The sequence below is a fragment of the Lampris incognitus genome, chromosome 1 (assembly GCF_029633865.1).
Source record: "Lampris incognitus isolate fLamInc1 chromosome 1, fLamInc1.hap2, whole genome shotgun sequence".
NCBI classification, from domain to species: domain Eukaryota; kingdom Metazoa; phylum Chordata; class Actinopteri; order Lampriformes; family Lampridae; genus Lampris; species Lampris incognitus.
The window spans coordinates 131541394-131560531 of record NC_079211.1 but is presented as its reverse complement, the minus strand read 5'-3'; the positions used below and the strand labels follow the sequence as shown (position 1 = coordinate 131560531).

At 43.8% G+C, this 19138-nt stretch overlaps 1 protein-coding gene across 1 annotated transcript; it reads left to right on the top strand.

The window, feature by feature from the left end:
• The first annotated feature begins 532 nt into the window (after positions 1–532).
• Positions 533–6783, top strand: p2rx4b (purinergic receptor P2X, ligand-gated ion channel, 4b). The gene is made up of 12 exons (XM_056279718.1): positions 533–678; positions 1518–1665; positions 1892–1963; positions 4832–4904; positions 5058–5154; positions 5251–5331; positions 5533–5674; positions 5877–6013; positions 6091–6184; positions 6333–6398; positions 6521–6625; positions 6751–6783. Exons 1-12 carry the CDS (start codon positions 533–535, stop codon positions 6781–6783), a joined length of 1194 nt encoding a protein of 397 aa, XP_056135693.1.
• The last annotated feature ends 12355 nt before the right edge of the window (positions 6784–19138 follow it).

The window sequence follows — 19138 nt, the reverse complement described above, 5'->3', positions numbered from 1 at the left end:
AACTCATATCCAAATACTCAAAATATTTTGCTGATTTGTTATCAAATACTGCTTTCAGCTTCATAGCAAGTGTCCATAATAAAGACCATACTAACAGCGTACTCTGTTATAAGATTACTAAGCAAACTTCATATAGCAATATAAACGCATATCTCAGGTTATCTATCATACCCCACAGGGATACCACAACATCCTCAGGGCACCAGGACTATACTGGTTCAATCATCTTTGCCAGCAACATACAGCATCTGCAGATACTATACAACCTTAAATTAGGCATTTCTGCCATATGACCATCATGCAGCTTCTATTGGTGAATACCATAGGAAATTGAAAAAGACCATGACGATAAATAGGTCACTTTAAGATCACTATTGAACACCTCAGACATAAGCACCTATAGTAAAATCCTGGGATCACCTTCCCAAAGTTTATGGATGTGTTTTGAATACCGTTTTACCTGATGGGGCAGGTTACACTTGACTGAGCAGCCCCGCATAGTGCCTCCCTGGATTGGTCTTGTAGCACAGCCATGATCAGTAAGGGCACAGGCTGCTGCGAATGCTGCATGAGCTATTTCTTTGACTATGAAACAACCAAAACACTGGTTATTCAAAATAAAGGAGTAGGATTTGCCTTCCGATGTATCCAGCTTCTTGTCCTTGTTTATGTGGTTGGGTAAGTAAGGCTACACAACATCATTTGTTTTCTGACTTCAGTTTAAGAGGACCACTATTACACAATAAATGGGCTGAGATTTGAGTAAATAACTGGTTGAAAGATATCCTTACAGATCATACAATAAGAGCAAATTAAAAAGGTAACTGCATTAGTGTTTGAGGACCCCAAATACCAGAAATCCATTTGAAATGGATCAGCTGTCCGTGCTGCTGTTAGCACCTTTCCTATAGCCAATCAAAAAGCACCTTTAACCTGTGTTTCAGCTCGTGATGTTCTTTCTATGTGTTGATAAAAGTCCTCTACCAGCTTGTTCTGCATTATCTGTTAGTTAGCTACAACTTCACTTCTTCAAATTCATTGGAACCTGCCTGTTTCATCAACATTTGGCTGCTGTGGAAAAGACGTAAAATATTATGTGCATATCCAAAGGAATTGAATCAAGTGCAACTGGACTTGGTTATATATCCATGAAGACGTTTCGCCTCTCATCCAAGAGGCTTCATCAGTTCGTGCCTTTCTGACTAGACCAAGCTAGTCTTATGTGCATATCCTTTTTCTATGGAAAGTCCTACCCAACAGTAACCAGTAAAATGAACAAGTACAAAAGTCTTCATGGATACAGAATTTGCTTTTTGTCTATGCCAGAGTAGACAAAAAGCGAATTTGTTTGCATGTAAATCTCCTGGATTGTAGCTTTAATGGAGACGATAGGTGTAGTTCCATTAAAAACAGCCATTGCTATAATAAACTACAACCTAAGGCTGTCATATATATAGCTGTTTGTTGTAGTTTGACTTGCCTGTTAAAACTCACGGAGCACACTGTAAATCTTCTAGGTATGTATGTATAGTTCAGAAAGCCTACCAGGACACAGACTCCGTCATCAGTACAGTCACCACCAAAGTAAAAGGCTATGCCCTCATCAACATGTCTGACCTGGATCACCGTTTTTGGGATGCTCCTGACTCTGTAATTCCCCCACAGGTATTTAAACTTTCTGGCCATCCTACATTGCAAAAAAAAAATATATATATATATATATATACACACACACACACACACACACACACACACAAAGCTAGAATAAAGCAAAAGCATGTAAAGCTATGAATTTATTCTGCAAGACAAGGTAATGTATATTTCATATCATGACTGTAAAGAAGACTTGCTCGTTGGTTTGTAAAATGCATCATGCATTTTTGTCCACTAGGGTGATCACTCATTCTTTGTATTGACAAATATCATTGTGACACCCCATCAAACTCAGTCACGTTGTCCAGAGGTGAGTTATTCACAGTTTAACTGTTTCTCCTCTTCAATTGTTAAAACAACGTTTGTTACTCACATCATTGAATTGATATGCAACTTAACGTTTCCGTGTTTTGAAAGATTAAGTTTCATGAATTTAATGTCTCTTTTTCTTTTCAGTGAGAAATTCAGTCAGAGAGTAGCACCTGCTGTGTTTGTGTGGCATTAAAGATCAAATTTCCAAACAGACATTATGGATTATCAAGGGGTTTGATTATATTCTTAGCTGATGAAGGCTGGCACTCCTTCCAAAAATAATTACAAATGGAAGAAAAACCTCTAGAAAGTTGCCAAATTGTGAATATATTGACTGTGTTAAATTATAATATGAACATAATGGGAGACCATATCGGGCAGCTTGTGTGGTACGGTTAGTTGGGACACTAACATTCAACCTGAGGTTTAAACATTGGATGTAGTGAGCATCCTTCCTACCCACATGTCGTTGGGGGGACAACACTAAGCTCTGGCAACGTTGTTTCTGTATTTGACCCTGAACGTGCACCAGGTAAAGAAAACTTCTCAACTGGGATCAAACACATGCGTAATGGGCCAGCACCGGGTCCCTATGCTGCAGGATGGCCAAAGCGTCCCGGCCTGCCCATCACAGTCAGACGTAACAACGTCATGCGCGTGGCGAATGACAGAAGTGAAAACACAAAACGAAATGCACTGCACAGTTGATGCCTAAGTAAAATGATTACTAGGAAAACAAGGCCGAGATAGTGATAGCCTACTTAACAAAATGTGGTGTCGGAAACATAATCGGTGACGGCATACCCGCACATTGACAACATTATTAATGCCTGTGCAAAGGTCTTATAAACACAAAACACAAGTGTATAGGTTGATTATTAGTCAAATAAATGATAAATAAGTTCTACTTACATTATAGATGCACTCTCTGGGCTTTTCGCTGTGAGAAGTTTTGATACTTTGCTAGCTAGCTTACGCTTCTGAGTGGATTTTGCTACTACGCGTGGGCACATTTTTGAACATACTGTAGCGAATTCGGGGGGCAGTCTGGGAACCGTCGCCACAGCCGGGACGCGAACCCGTATCTCCCACTCCTCAAGCGACAACGTTAACCAGTCGACTAAAGGATCCGACCCGTTAGTGAAGGACCAACGTGTCTACTTATCCATGCACGGTACACTTTGCCCCTCCTTCGGGAAGTGCGTTCCCGCGTTTTAGCATATCAGCTCCCTCACGCCTCTGGGCGCATACGCTTCCGATGACCTCACGGTCTCACCATCCCACTTCTGACACCAATGTAGCGAATTCGGGGGGCAGTCCGGGAACCGCCACAGTCGGGACGCGAACCCGTATCTCCCACTCCGCAAGCGACAACGTTAACCAGTCGACTAAAGGATCCGACCCGTTAGTGAAGGACCAACGTGTCTACTTATCCATGCACGTTACACTACCCCCCCCCCCCACTCCTTCGGGAAGCGCGTCCCCACGTTTAAGCATATCAGCTGCTACACAGCGCTGGGCGCATACGGTCTCACCAACCCACTTCTGACACCAATGTAGCGAATTCGGGGGGCAACCACAGGAACTGCCGCGGCCGAGACGCGAACCCGTACCGCCCGCTATCGCCCGCACCGCGGGAGACATCGCTAACCGCTCGACTAAAGGGCCAGACTCTTCAGCCAGCGGCCAACGTGTCTACTTATCCATGCACGTTACAATACTGTATAGCATAGACAGTCCTCGAGCTCTCTGATACTGCAACGATCGTGAATGAGTAGATTCGCTAGCCGGTTGGCTAACGGGTCGGACCCTTTAGTCGACTGGTTAACGTAGTCGCCCGTGGTGCGGGAGACCCGGTTTTGCATCCCGGCTGACCCCGAATTCGCCAAATTTGTGTCAGAAGTGGGATGGTGTTGTGACTTCTCTTATGTACACTATTGTAGTGTTACTATTCGTGGGTTACTAACTTAATCACTATTATATATAAGTACACGGAGACGAGGATGCGGCACAAGTCTGATCTTTACTGACGGAGACATCACACACTACTAGGCTCGACCAGTGTATTACAGAACTCAGTAGTGGTGACAGTCTAACACAATCGAGCACCGAGTGCTCGATCCAATACACCACAGATGGTGAGACCGTGAGGCCATCGGAAACGCGTGCGCCCAGAGGCGTGGGGGAGCGGATATGCTGAAGGGCGGGGACGCGCTTCCCGGGGGGGGGGGGTAGTGTAACGACCATGAATGACTAGACTCGCTAACCGGTTGTTTAACGGTTCGGACCCTTTAGTTGGTCGCCCGTGGTGCGGGAGACCCGGGTTCGCGTCCCGGCTGCGGCGGTTCCCGGCTGCCCCCCGAATTCGCTCGCTACATTGGTGTCAGAAGAGACCATTAGGCCATCGGAAGCGTGTGCGCCCAGAGGCATGAGGGAGCAGTTATGCTGAGGCGGGGGTTAGTGTAACGATCATGAATGAGTAGACTCGCTAGCCGCTTGGCTGATGGGTCGGACCCTTTAGCTGACTGGTTAGCGCGGGCGACCCGGGTTTGCGTCCCGGCTGCGGTGGATTCCCGGCTACCCCCGAATTCGCGACAATACGATGGTGGTGAGATAAAGAGGGGTCCGTGCGTGTGGGCCCCAAAGCAGCTGCATTACTTGCATATATGGTAGTTTCCCTTCTGAGATCAAGAAAATATCATTAATATTCTCTCTCTTAGCGTGCCCTGCCGGCAAATAACCAATATTGAACCAATTAAATACAGCACTGACACTGGTTCCTGCTGAACAAACCACAGCAAAATGATGTTATTTTTGAATCTTGACTAATGCATTCACCTTGTCAATACTGGATATCTCTTCTCAGCTTCCAAACCCATCCACTATTTGCACTGATGACAGTCACTGCACAGAGGGGAAACAAGATCCTCGAGGCAGTGGTAGGCCTACGCTAAATGACACCAGATGAGTTAGATCTTAATGAGAGTACATGGGCTTTTTAGCGGGTCAACATTATAACACCCCTAGCCATAGTCCAAAAAATTATTTCATCTCTCACGTTACAAACAGATGCCACTTTTTTCCCCGTAAAGGTATTCAGACAGGACTATGTGTGAACTACTCAGACACTGTCCAGACCTGCGAGGTGTTATCTTGGTGTCCTCTTGAAGTAGACACTAATCTACCTGAGTAAGAGCATCGGCAGTCTCATGCTAATGTATTTCAAGCTTTTGCTCTATCTGTGTGAGAAGATGTGATGTGAAGCCTGTTTACTGTCTCTCACAGACATGCGGTGCTGGGTGCAGCAGAGGACTTCACGGTGTTGATCAAAAACAGTGTGACGTACCCAAAGTTCGACGTTCACAGGTTGATGTTATTGAATGTTGATTTTCTTTGGCAATGCTGTGGAGATGTAAAAGAGACATGGAGCAAGATCTGATCTAGACTCTTGCCAGTGTACATCTATTGCGCTCAATGTGCACAGTACCGAAATGTGTATTGTACATTGTATGTTTTTGCACATTTGATATTTCCTTTCCAACATAGATATGCCTTTTTCCTTTCCAGAAGGAACATCATGCCATACATTAACTCCTCGTACTTAAGAAAGTGTGAATTCAATTTTACAACGGACCCAGACTGTCCCATTTTCCGCCTTAAGCACATGGTTTCAGAAGCTGGAGAGGACTTTCAAACCATGGCCGTCAAGGTATACCAAGAGTTAAAAATTAAATTAAAATGATGGTATGATTAAAATATCTTGAGCAGGACACATTTTCCACTCATTTTTTTCCTCCCATCCTTTTCGTACGGTCCCACACAACATTGATTGGTGAAGGTGTCACATTTCTACACTCATTGTCATTGAACTGACTCCATCTTAAATGTCGGCCCTGATTGTATCTGTTAAGGGTGGCATTCTTGGTATTCTTATTGACTGGAGCTGCGACCTGGATTGGTGGGCACGCAAATGTTACCCCAAATACAGCTTTCGAAGACTGGACAACAAAAATTCGGACAATAACGTGGCTCCTGGATACAACTTTAGGTGAGATTACTTTAGATAGAGAACTGTCAGTGATTGCAGTGTTGACTAAATCTGACATAAGTGTGTCGTTTGTACAGGTTTGCAAGATACTACCTAAATCCAGATGGTGTGGAAACACGAACTTTGATGAAAGGATATGGAATCCGGTTTGAAGTCATTGTTTTTGGAATTGTGAGGCTAAAATAATTGGTGTCACCTTCGCTGTTTTACATTAAATTAATTTGTCTATATTAAGAGTTTTCAATATGTCACACCACAGTTATCATTTTCTGTTGAAGATCCATTTCCAGTAGCTAAACATTTTCATACTATCTTGCAGGCAGGTAAATTTAGCATTGTGCCAACCATCGTAAACTTGGGTGCAGCACTTTCGTTCCTCAGTTTGGTAAGTAGATGCGTCAATCCTGCAACTCATCGTATATTTTCCCTTGAAACATTAAGAACAAAGTTTCCTGGTAAATGTAACCATAAGCCCAGCTTTGACTGTATGGATATATTTTTCCTCAGGTGCCTGCAGTTTCTGACTGGTTTATGCTGACATTCGTAAGAAAAAGGGATTTTTACAGTAAATACAAAACCACATACCTGAGGGATGATGACAGTACTGAATCAGTACGTAGTTAACTTTTTGTTTTTTGTTCCTCAGTAAACACATTTATTCATGTTGAGTGAAATGAATTTGCCTGCTGTACTTGCACCAACTAATAAGGTGCTTAATTATTTTCTTCATTATACAGATGGCCATGAGCACCAGCTATGGAACCCAGTAGAGTGATCACTATCTATCTATCTATCTATAGTCGGTCATTCTGTCTGTCTGTCTAGTTTGCTTGTTGTGAGTGATTTTGTAAGCACTAATTTTGGGTCCATTTCTTTAGGGGAAACCAATGTGCTCTAATGAAGGTCTCTGTTCTAGCTTGTAGTTAGTCCGCCGCCCACTGGGGGAGGGGGGCAGTAGAAGGGCGAAGTAAGAAAATGACATGTAAAAAAAAAAAGCAGTGAGGAAAATAAACAGAGCTGGTGCAGACGGTTACAGAGCAGTCGTGTCGTTTCTGCTGTCTGATATGTGGATAAATAACATTGGCGACGAGGTAAAAGCAACACTAAGAAATAACTTACCATATCGTGAACTACGTGAGCGATGCGAAGGCAAAGTTACATCACGCGTGAGTAGGTGGCGTAGCCAGTGAGAGGGAAACCAAGTGAAGCATTGATGACAAAATGATACTAACGTTGTCGACCTTTGGAAAAGTGGATGCATTTGATACAACTTCGGAAAACTGGAGTAGATACGTGGACAGACAGGAGTAAAATGGGTGTGGGGCTCTCAACAGCATGTAGCATTCCAGAGGTCCAATGATCTACTGTCAGCATCGACACTGCTGGCGCATTATGGCCCACAGTTGCCCCTGATCATAACATGTGACGGCTTCCTGTATGGAGTTGGAGCAGTTTTGTCACATAGGATGAAGGACAACTCTGAGAGGCCCATCTGCTTTGCGTCCCGCTCTTTGTCGCCAGCAGAAAAGAACTACTCTCAGCCAGAGAGAGAAGCACTAGCTGTAATTTTTGCTGTGAAGAAGTTCCACCAATATGTGTATGGCCGTAACTGCACCATTCAAACTGACCACAAGCCCCTACTGGGTCTACTAGGTGAGCTAAAAAACATTCAACCAGCTGCATCACCGCGCCCTCAACGCTGGGCACTACTACTGGCTCAATATCAGTACGTCCTCAGATACAGGCCAGGACCCTCCCATTGCAAACGCTGATGGCCTTGTAATATGAACTACCTTCAAAATAATGGCAGGCAGGCAGGCAGGACGACGTGTTGTGTTCAGTAATCTAGTTACCCTATATTACATTGAGTTATATACTGCCAACCGCTAGAGGGCGCTGTATTCTTAGGTCACTAGTAGCAGTAGGTTAGGTTGACTGAATGTTGTTGTGAGTTGCTGCTGAGAACCTGTCGGAGGATGTTGGAAGCTAACGGTCTGCCTTGCAATTCTTTTAGTAAAGTTTATTAAGCAATACATCATGTGGTTATTCTACCAAAGAATATAACACGACGGACATAAAACGAAAACGTCTTTATAGAAAAAAGGGTGATGCAATCAATCAAAACATTACAACTTTCGAGAGCTAAACTGATTTTCACTTGGCATTGCTTTCTCTGAACAGAACAGGCGTCCTCACAGCACAGGCGTCCTCACAGCACAGTTGATTTTCACTTTCTCGCAAAGCTTTCTGGTAGTCATAGTTTCTTAACGGTATCTTAACTAATCCAACACAAATGCATTTCCAATATATCAAACGTAATACAAATAAAATATATTTTAACTCTTTCCTTTTAACTGTAAATACTGTAAATAACAAACAGCTTTCAATAAATTTCAATCAATCAATCTCAATCATGCAATCTATTAAGTTACAACAACCCCCCCCCCCCCGATGAACTACTTTGTTCATCCAAATCTCCAAACTATATAGTAACTGAATAGGTCTCCTCAACAGTCCCTGAGGTAGTGCGAACTGAGCACGACCTAACAAGACCATCTTGGCCTGGAAACAGTTCTTTGATTCTTCCCAGTTTCCAGGTTTGCCTGGGTGTGTTATCTTCTCCAATGAGTACAACGTCACACACTTTCAAAGGGGTGGGCAGTGGTGTGTCACAGCGATGTGCTGACTTCAAATCCAATAGGTAGTCCTTACGCCAGCTATTCCAGAAACTGGTTGTGAGTCTGTCTTTATTTCCATCTTCGGGTGAGCTCCTCCCTTTTAGCATTTGGATGCTGTGTGTCAGCCAGGAATGGCTTGGGTGGTAGAGATGTGAGTCGTTTACCCACCAGGAAGGGGGCCGGGGCCAGTGGTTGTGGTTCGTCCACTTCATTGTGCACAAATGTCAGAGGCCTAGAGTTTAGGGTAGCCTCAACCTCTGTCAGGACTGTGCACATCTCTTCATAGTTGAGTGAAGCTCTTCCAAGAACTTTCTTCAGGCATGTTTTTACTGATCTGACGAACCGCTCCCAGAATCCGCCCCACCAGGCTGCTTGCTCGGCTATGAAACTCCAGGTGATGCCCCTTTCCAAGAAGACCTCCAACAGTTGAGGATCTTTGATGGCTTTCCACAGCTCTTTCAAATCCTGATCAGCTGTCTTGAATGTTTTTGCATTGTCCGGGTAGATTACCTTGCATAATCGTCTTCTAGAGATGAATCTTTTCAGAGCTAACAGGAATATCTCTGTTGACTGATCTGAGACCAGTTCCAGGTGCACTGCCCTGGTTACAGCACAGGTGAACAGTGCAATGTATGACTTCTTTACAGATCCATCTGCCTTCACATAAAGCGGTCCTGCAAAATCCACACCAGTGACTTAGAATGGTGGGGATTCAGTTATTCTGTCTTTTGGGAGGGGTGCAGTGATCTGCCGTCCGGCCTTTGCCTTGAATCTCTTGCAGACTGGGCATCTTGCCACAGCACTGTTGACTAGCTGTCTAGCGCGCACGATCCAGTATCTCTGTCTTACTTGTACTAGAGTGTCCCTCACTCCTGAATGCATCATCTTCTCATGGTGGTTTCTGAGTATCTGTGTTTGCTTGGCAGAACCCATGGGTGCTGCTCTCTGAAGGTGAAGTTGGACTGTTGCAGTCTTCCTCCCACTCTGAGTAGTTTATGTTCATCCAGGAATGGTTTGAGTTCCTTGATTTTACAGTCATTGTTTAGGTCTTTTCCTGCCTTCAGTAGTTTGATCTCCTGACTGAAACTCTGTTGTTGTGTTACTTTGATCCAGTACTTTTCTGCCTCAAAGAGCTCATCAGCAGTCAGTTCTCCTTGTGTCTTTGTTTTCGTTCGAGCATTGGCTATGAATCTCTTAATCCAGGCAGTCACTCCAAAGACTCTTTTCAGTTTACTGTATCTTTCTAGCTCCAACACTGGTTCAGGGAGGTCTGTGTTGTTTGCAGTGAGCTGTAGAGCCACCTGGCGACTGGACTTGAGTTCTGTGTTCACCTCCTCTGGAACATGGTCCTCATCAGTCTTCTCTAGCTGATCGGGTGATGTCAGAACACCAGGTCTGTTCCACCATAGCTGGCTCTGTATCAAGTTTTCAACAGTCTGTCCTCGGGTAGGGAGATCAGCTGGATTTACCCTCCCTTCGATGTGTGACCATGACTCTCATTTGGTCAAGGACTGGATCTCTGTCACTCTGTTTGCGACAAACTGTTTCCACTTCTGAGCTGAGCTGCAAATCTAGTGCAATGTAATCATAGAATTCGTCCACATTCTGATCTGTTTTTGTTCCATTTTCAGAGTGGTCATCAAGTGGTTGGCTAGTCTCGCTCCAATCACAGCTCCCATGAGCTCCAGATGTGGCAGCGTCATTTTCTTGAGAGGGGCTACCCTGGACTTGGATGCGACTAAGCTCGCTGTAAGTTCTCTGTCTCGCGTTTCACCTCACAGGTAAGCTACAGCACTGTAAGCCTTTTCACTGGCGTCACAGAACACATGTTGTTTCAGGTTGTGGCTGTTCCGCAGCTGCATGTCTATTCTGTACCACCTTGGAATGGTGAGCAGATGTAGCTGAGGTAGTTCTGAACACCGCTGTTGCCATTCTCGAGTCACATCTGGTGGTAGCTCCTCATCCCAGGAGAGTCCTCTCTCCCATATTTCTTGAAACATGCACTTGACTGACTGTGAAGGGAGTCAGGAACCCAAGAGGATCATAGATGCGTTCGGACGACTGCAAAACACTCCTCTTTGTATTCTCCTTCTGTTTTAGAATGTGCATCAGCGGCCTGAGGTCAAACGTGAAGTCATCTGTTTCTGGTCTCCACACTAAGCCTGACACCTTCAGCACTGTGTCTCTGGCGCCATCGTGTGGTCAGTTTCGCTCTCCTCCGATTTCTTTTTCAGCTCAGGAGAGTTCGTCATCCACTTGCAGAGGTCCATGCCTGCGGTCGACAGCATTTGCTTTGCAGTTGTTGCCACAGAGTAAGCCACTTCAGTATTGTGTGAACTTGCAATAAAATCATCTACATAGAGTGACTCTCTCAGTGTCTCTACAACTCGTGGATGTTCTGATTCATATTGTTTCAGGTGCTTCCTGATTGTAGCAGCAAGTAAAAATAGGCTTGGGGAAGCTTCAAACACCACTCGGGTCATCCTCAGCACGCACAGCTCTTTATCCTCTTCTCCCTTTGGTGGGCTTGTGAGCCACAGGAATCTCACGGCGTCTCTGTCCTTCTCTGCTAGGGATATCTGCAGGAAAGCCTTCTTGATATCTGCCATAAAGGTGATCTCATGTTGCTTGAACTTAATCAGGATGTTGAGGATGTCTGGATTCAGGTTGGGTCTTCTGAGTAGAGGGATGGACAGCCATCTTCATGGGATGAAGCATCAAACACCACTTGCAGTTTTTTTGTCACCTTATCCTCTCGGATTACTGCACGGTGAGGTAAGTAGTATTTCACGTTGTCTGCACTTGTGTCATCCTTTGGCACGTCCTCCGCTATGTCCTGTTGTAAGTAGTTCTCTGCTACTTCATTGTACCTGCTGTACAATGTAACATCTTTCTTTAGTCTTTTCATCAAACCTTCAAACCTTTTCTTGGCAATTCTGTAGTTGTCTGGGTGTTCTGTTCTTTCTGGTTTCCATGGCAACTCCACCTGATATCGCCCATCTTTGAAGGTTATTGTTCTGTCGAACATCTGTAGAGCCTCTTCTTCAGCTGGGTTCTGTGGTTTCTCACTTGTGATACCCAGAGGCTCAATTTCCCAGAATGCATTCAGCTACTTGGAAACAAGTGTGTCTTCATCCGTGGGGATGAACATGCATGTTGCCTCGGCGACACTTGACATGGACACTGGTCCCTGCACAGACCATCCAAAGGTGCTCTCCAATGCAACCAAAGTCTCTGTCGGTCTCTCCACTCTGCCTGATACTATTTGCAAATAGTAGTCTGCTCCTATGAGGATGGAGAGCTCAGGGTCGTCTTCATTTCCCGGGACGTCTGCTAGCGTCAGTCCCTTTCTCTTGAGTTCATGTTGGATCTGGGCACCGGGAACCTTCATCACTGCTGAGCACACCTGCGGGGTTTCTATAGCCTCTATTTCAATTCTCTGCTGGGTGTCCCAGACATTCTCCAAGATGACTTTCACTGTGCTATGTTGTCGCATTGTAGGGACAGAGGAGCCAAACGTGTGAAGGGTAAGTATCTCTTGTCTGATTACTGGTAACTTCAGGCTCTTGACAAGGTTTTCATGGATGTAGCTCCTCTGACTGTCTCCATCTAATAAGCAACGAGCTGTCTTCCTGCCCCCTGGGTCTTCCACCCATGCTTTAGCTGTTTATAGCAGCACAGTGTTCTCTCCGTCCGGTTTCATCTTCACTGAATGAGAAATGACCGAGGAAACAACAGCATCTTCAGAAGCGGTGGGGGGCTGCTCCTCATCTTTCTTGCCAGTGCACACAGCAATGTGATGTCTCCTTCCACATGTTGCACATGATACATCCTTCACCTTACAGAATTTGGCAATGTACTTCTGTCCTAAGCATACAAAGCATCTTCCCATTTTCTTTAGTTTGTCTTTGCATTCAGCGACGTTGTGGTCTGGGCACTGTTCTTGTTTATGGTCTGCACTGTCACAGAATAAACAGTTGTGTATCTTCTGGCTGGCTGCGTGCAGGGCAGCAGCAGATTGTATGCAAGGTCTTTTGATTTTCGCTTCACTGGATGAGCATGCCTGTTTCCATGGCTTGCTCTGCGATTTCTGTTGGTTGGGTGATTTTGTCATTTGTAGTGCTCTTTCCCTGCTCTGAACCTCCTTCTGTAGGAATCTGACTATCTCAGACACCTTCCATTCATCATCCACTCGCCTCTGACGACTATATTCAAGAGTTATGTAATCTGGAATCATCTGCAGTAAGATTGGGCACAGCAGGCTTCCGTGGGTTTCTGACACTACACCCAGTGACACCAAGCTCATAATCGGAATTTCACATTCATCATATAGCTGCCTCAATGCATTCACGTCAGAGGATTTTTTCACAGGCGTTAGATTCAGTAGTTTTGACATGTGAACGCTAATCACTAGATCCTTCCTTCCAAATCTACTTTGTAGCAAAGTGATTGCGCTATCATAATTATCATCTGTTAAGATCAGTCCTGCTACTGCCTTTGCAGCTGGTCCAGTGAGATAGGTTTTGAGGTAAGTGAACTTCTCTCTATTGCACAGTGCATAATTTTTATGAATAATAGTCTCATACTGGCTCCAAAATTCCTGCCACATACTGACATCTCCATTACATCTGTCAATGACCAACCTTGGTGGCTTTACTGATTGTCTCTGTGCTGACGATCTAGCCGAGTCATTAAAATTAGTATCGCTCACCCACTGCAGTGCTGCCGTTGGGTTCAGTTCTTCCTTGCTCCTTATCATGCGTTGTGCACGCCCAGCAAACATGCCTTTTTGGGGCCCATGTGGGGCCACTGCGGGCAGGAACAGAGGGCCTATTGTGGGCAGCCCACTGTGGGCCCTGTTACCGGCATGAAATGCGGGGCACGTGTGGGCCCCACACTAAAGGCCCCTGGTGGGGCCCCAGTGGGCTGCCCACACTAAGCAGAGTGGGCCTGAGTGAGACCCATTGTGGGCCCGCAGCATGCCCATAGTATGCTCACACTTTGGGCTGGGAGCAGTGGTCCCCCACGGGCCCATAGTGCCCCATGTGTACCTGGTATGCTAGTGACATTTATTGATAGCCAGCTCAAACAAAAAAATGAAGAAAATATAAATTATACGAAGAAAGAATTTATTGAAAATTGGAAACAATTGGAATTGAAAAACAAAACTATATACCAAATTAAATGCTTTTATAAAACAAAACAACAAACAGAACCACATTTGAACACAATAAGAACATTAAATCTAAAAAAAAACCCAAACATTAAATCTATTTATTTTGCACACTTGTCCTTAGTGGGCATGTCCCAAACCGAAGTCATCAAAAAATGCGTCCTTCTAAGGTGCCTTATTTTGGTTAAATTTGAAGGCAGCATCCGATGCATCCTGAACCAGGTAGGATATCCCATACATCTTTGCGATTACCTCAGGCTTCTCACTTCCCTTAAATTAATGGCTGCTGGCAATTTCGTTACCTTTTGAGGTTCCTTTTCCGTTAGGATGCTACCTCGTGAGGGAGCTCACTTCTAAGGGTGTAGGCAGCTGACTTAGTACGGGGACACAGCCACTATCTCATCCCTCATGCACACCTTACACTACTGATTCCAGTGATATCCACACCCCACGCCTTGTTAATGTTCAGTTAAGCATTCAATTAATTTGCTTTTGTTAAATTACTTTTGTCATACCGTTAATATGGTGTCTCCTACATTTGTCATGGCAAAGAAACCAGGTTGTGACATTTGATAAATTGTTCAGTTTCCTTTACTTTCTTTCTAGAAAAAGCCAGAAAGGTTACAGCAGCACCAAACAGCCCTGCACATACCCAAGAGCCTTGCCGTTTCCTACCATAGCAGCACGGCTGCCATAATGTTTACATTGGAAAAACTGGGGACAAGGGCAACCACTCGGTTTCTTAAAGTAGATTTGATGCCTGTGTGTTATCATGTGCTGCCCTATATTACTCCCCTTCCCTTTGACACCCCACCTAAAGTTGAAATGCCAATTTGAATTTTTTTTACATTAATCGGGGCTTGGATCAACCTATACAGGGTTAAAACACTGAATTATCAGCTCATGGTATCTAGCCATGCAAATAGTTTTGATTTTACTTATGCAGGTTGAATAAAAAGTTACATTTGAAAATTCAGCAACATCTATGTGCTGGTTACTCAGAATAATCCATAGACCTCACTATGTACAGGTTTCACTGGAACTAATATGTACAGATGGATTAACAGATGTTCATTGCTGTGAGTATCACAACTGAAATTTCATTCACCTGTTGGGGTAGAGACAAATCTCGAACAGAGATGTCTCGAAACCTGGGCAAGTAAAGCCAAAATTATCTATATGTGACCGTGTTTTTTTATTTAAGTAAACTGACACTTTGATTGTTCCGTGGACTCAGGCGGGGCAAAATTCAAATTAAACTACCCAAATCCAACTTCTTGGAGTATTTAAAGTAATGAGGATTGGCACCACCTCGTGACCAAGCCCAAACTGAACCAGGGCTATAGGCTATATTTACTTGTGTCCGGCTAGAGTGATGGAGTGTGTCAAGTTTATTACTGCACACATGCACAACATATCAGATGTATTGCAGACTATATGAGACTACAATAAGCTGCTGTGTGTGTATGTTCGCTACATTTCTGATGGTTCAAAATTATTAAAATTGTAAAGTTATGAGTAATAGTTAATCTGTAATTAAGTTGGTTAAAAAAACAGCATGAGCTGCTCTATGGGAACATTTAAGGGACAAAAAATTAACCAAAAAAAAAAGTGTTCTTTCTCTTAACTATAATATGAAACAGCTGCGACAAACCAAAAAGTTGAGATGGTACTTGTCTTGTTGGATGGGCAGTCTTAGTTAGGTATGGGATGGACCGGTTATACCTTGGACAACTTGTTTACATTTTACTGTCATTTTTGCAGAGGTCTGAATACATGCAGCACTGGGCATGGGCGGTAAATAAAAAGTTTGAGTACCGCTTACTCTAAAGCAGTTGTAATCTTAAAACGTTTTAACTGTACTGTCAACAGGGGGTTGACCTCACAGGTCAAAACTGCTGTGGGCCCCGCATGGGCTAACCCACATAGGTGCCTCAAAGGGCAAAACTGCTGTGGGCCCCGCATGGGCTAACCCACGGGGGGCCCATGTGGGCTTACTGTGGGGCAAGACCACAGTGGGTTGCCCACAGAAAACCCTCATGGGGGCCTCAAAGGGCAAAACTGCGGTGGGCCCCGCATGGGCTGACCCACATGGGGCCCATATGGGCTTACTGTGGGCAAGAGCACAGCGGGGCTTGCCCACAATAAGCCCACATAGGGGCCTCAAAGGGCAAAATTATTGTGGGCCCCGCATGGGCTAACCACATGGGGTCCATGTGGGATTAGTGCATGTTTGCCCCTGCCCACATTGCCCCACAGTAAACCCACACCTACCTACAGTGGGCCCGCACGGGCATGTTTGCTGGGCGGCTCCTTGTCATGATAACGTGCTCCCTGACTGCTCTGCGGTTTCAGTCTCGGCCTCCAAGTCATCCAGTGTAGTTAGCCGTTCTATTCCACGGTCGAGGTCAAACAAACTGTCCTCCTTAACGCCCAGTACGTCCAATAAAGTGCTCAAGTGATCAGTATCCAGATTTGGCTTGAACATTTCCAAGTCAATCTGATTCAAAACTCGTGTAGTTGCACATCTGATGGTACCCCGCTTTCGTCTCATTCTTTCCGTTTCATTCCGAAGTTCATCTTCAGCCATTTCAGCAGCAGCGTTTTTGTTAGCATCCACAAGTTTCGGCACCAAAAAAATTGTAGCATAAACTACCTTCAAAATAATGGCAGGACGACGGATATAAAATGAAAACGTCATTATATAAAAAGGGGTGGTGCAAGCGATCAAAACATTGCAACTTTCGAAAGCTACACTAACTTTCACTTGGCATCGCTTTCTCCGAACAGAACAGACGTCCTCATAGCATGGTTGACTTTCACTTTCTCGCAAAGCATTCTGGTAGTCGTAGTTTAACCGTATCTAACTAATCCAACACAAATGCGTCTCCAATATATCAAACGTAATACAAATAAGATATATTTTTAACTCTTTCCTTTTAACTGTAAATAATGTAAATACTGTAAATACCATAAACAGCTTTCAATGGATTTCAATCAATCAATCTCAATCATGTAATCTATTAAATTACAACAGGCCTCAGCAGGCTTCCCCTCCCAGAAATGCCCAAGGACACACACAGGCCAACCGAGCTGATATGCTTATTGAAACAGCTTCAGACTGCTCCTATTACCAGTCATTAGCTGAAGCAGTGGACTTGTAGGGATCCTTTGCTTGCTAAAGTGTGTCGCTTCATCAAAGAGGGATGGCCTGCCACCTGCCCAGCAGAGGTTTTACGTCCGTTCTTTAGAAGGCATGCTGAGCTCTGTGTAGAAGATGGTATTCTACTCTGGGGGCTCCGTGATGTGGTGCCACCACAAGCTCGTGAAACCCTGCTGGAGGAGCTTCATGAACCACACCCAGGAATCTCGAGAATGAAGGCAACAGCCAGAGCTCATATGTGGTGGCCTGGATTGGATAATGAAATAGAATTTAAAGTGCAAGCCTGTACCACATGTCAACAGGTATGCAACACCCCTCCCCAAGCGTCAGTCTCACCTTGGGGATGGTCTGGCAAACCATGGACATGCATTCACATAGACTATGCAGGTCCATTTCTGGGGGAAATGTTCCTAATAGCAGTAGACGTGCATTTGAAATGGCTTGAAGTTTACCCTGTCCGAATAGCCACATCAGCAGCAACAACTGAGCACCTAAGGGAGATGTTCAGCACTCATGGCCTTCCCCATACGGTCATGTCAGACAATACAGCAATTTTCACGAGTGCTGAGTTTAAGGGATTTTTGACATCCAATGGTGGAGGACACAACATCTGCCCCCTACAAGCCTTCAATAAATGAGTTAGTTGAAAGAGTCTGTGAATGTTCTCATTCATCCACGTCATGGTTATCCAAAGGAGTTCAATCAAGTGCAACTGGACTTGGTATATAACTCAATATACACATTCCATGATTGAAAAGGAGCAGGGAGAAGAAAATCCTATTTTGCCTGCCCCTTACTCAAACATAAACAAACAACAGAATAGATGGTCTGTCAGTCAGTTACTCAACAACTAATACTTACAGCAACATGAGAAATGAAAAAGAATCAAAAAGCCATACACAATAATTCACCATCAACTGAAAACCCATTACCTGACAACTCCACATTGTCTAATTTTTTTCCTTCTACATTTTCTTGAACTGAAAGATATTTATACAACCCTTTAGATCGTTCTCTAAAGGATTCCACAGTTTGACGCCACATACCGAAATACACATCTGCTTTAAAGTAGTGCGTGCATACTAATGTTTAAAATTAAATTTCCTTCTATGATCCTCATCCTCTGAACTAAAGACAAATAATTTTTGTAAATCTTCTGGTAATACTCTGCTTTTTGCCCTGTACATAACTAACAACGTCTGTAACGCCAGAAAATCTTTAAGTTTCATGAATCCTGACTTAATAAACAGTCCATTGGTGTGTTCTCTTGGATCCACTTTATGAATAATTCTTACTGCTCTTTTCTGTAATATAACCAATGGCTTTATGTTGCTCATGTACGTGTTGCCCCACACTTCCACACAGTAACTAAAATATGGCAAAATAAGTGAACGGTACAGAATTCGCATTACCTTGTAATCTAACACGTACTTTGCTTTGTTTTAAACAGAAATATTCTTAGACACCTTTGTTTTTACATGTGCTATATGAGATTTCCATGTCAGTTTGTCATCCATTATTACACCCAAAAATCTAAACTCAGATACTCTTTCAATAACAACTCCATCTATAGACAGTAAAACATTTTCATCCTTTTTCTGTTTAGCAAAAACCATAAACTTTGTTTTTTTCAAATTTAATGATAACTTATTTTCATTAAATCATCCTTTCAGTTTGACCATTTCATTTACAATGCTTTCTACTAAACTTTTTAAGTCATCTCCTGAACTAAAAAAATTAGTGGCATTTGCAAACAAAACAATCTGCAATATCTTTGACACTTAACATATGACATTGATATATAAAATGAAAAGTTTCAGCTCCAACACCGAGCCTTGTGGGACTCCACATTCAATCATAATGCACTCAGATGTATTGCCAGCAAACTAAAAATTGTTTTGTTGTTATCTAAATAACTGCTTAACCAATTTAAAACTACTCCTCTCACACCATATGTATGTAATTTAGCAGTTAATATGTTACGCTCTGTTGTGTCGAATTCTTTTTAAATCAATAAATACACCTATTGTGTATTTCTTACATTCTATTGCTGTTGTAATCGCTTCCATTATTTTCATTAATGCTAAAGATGTTGATCGATTTGTCCGAAA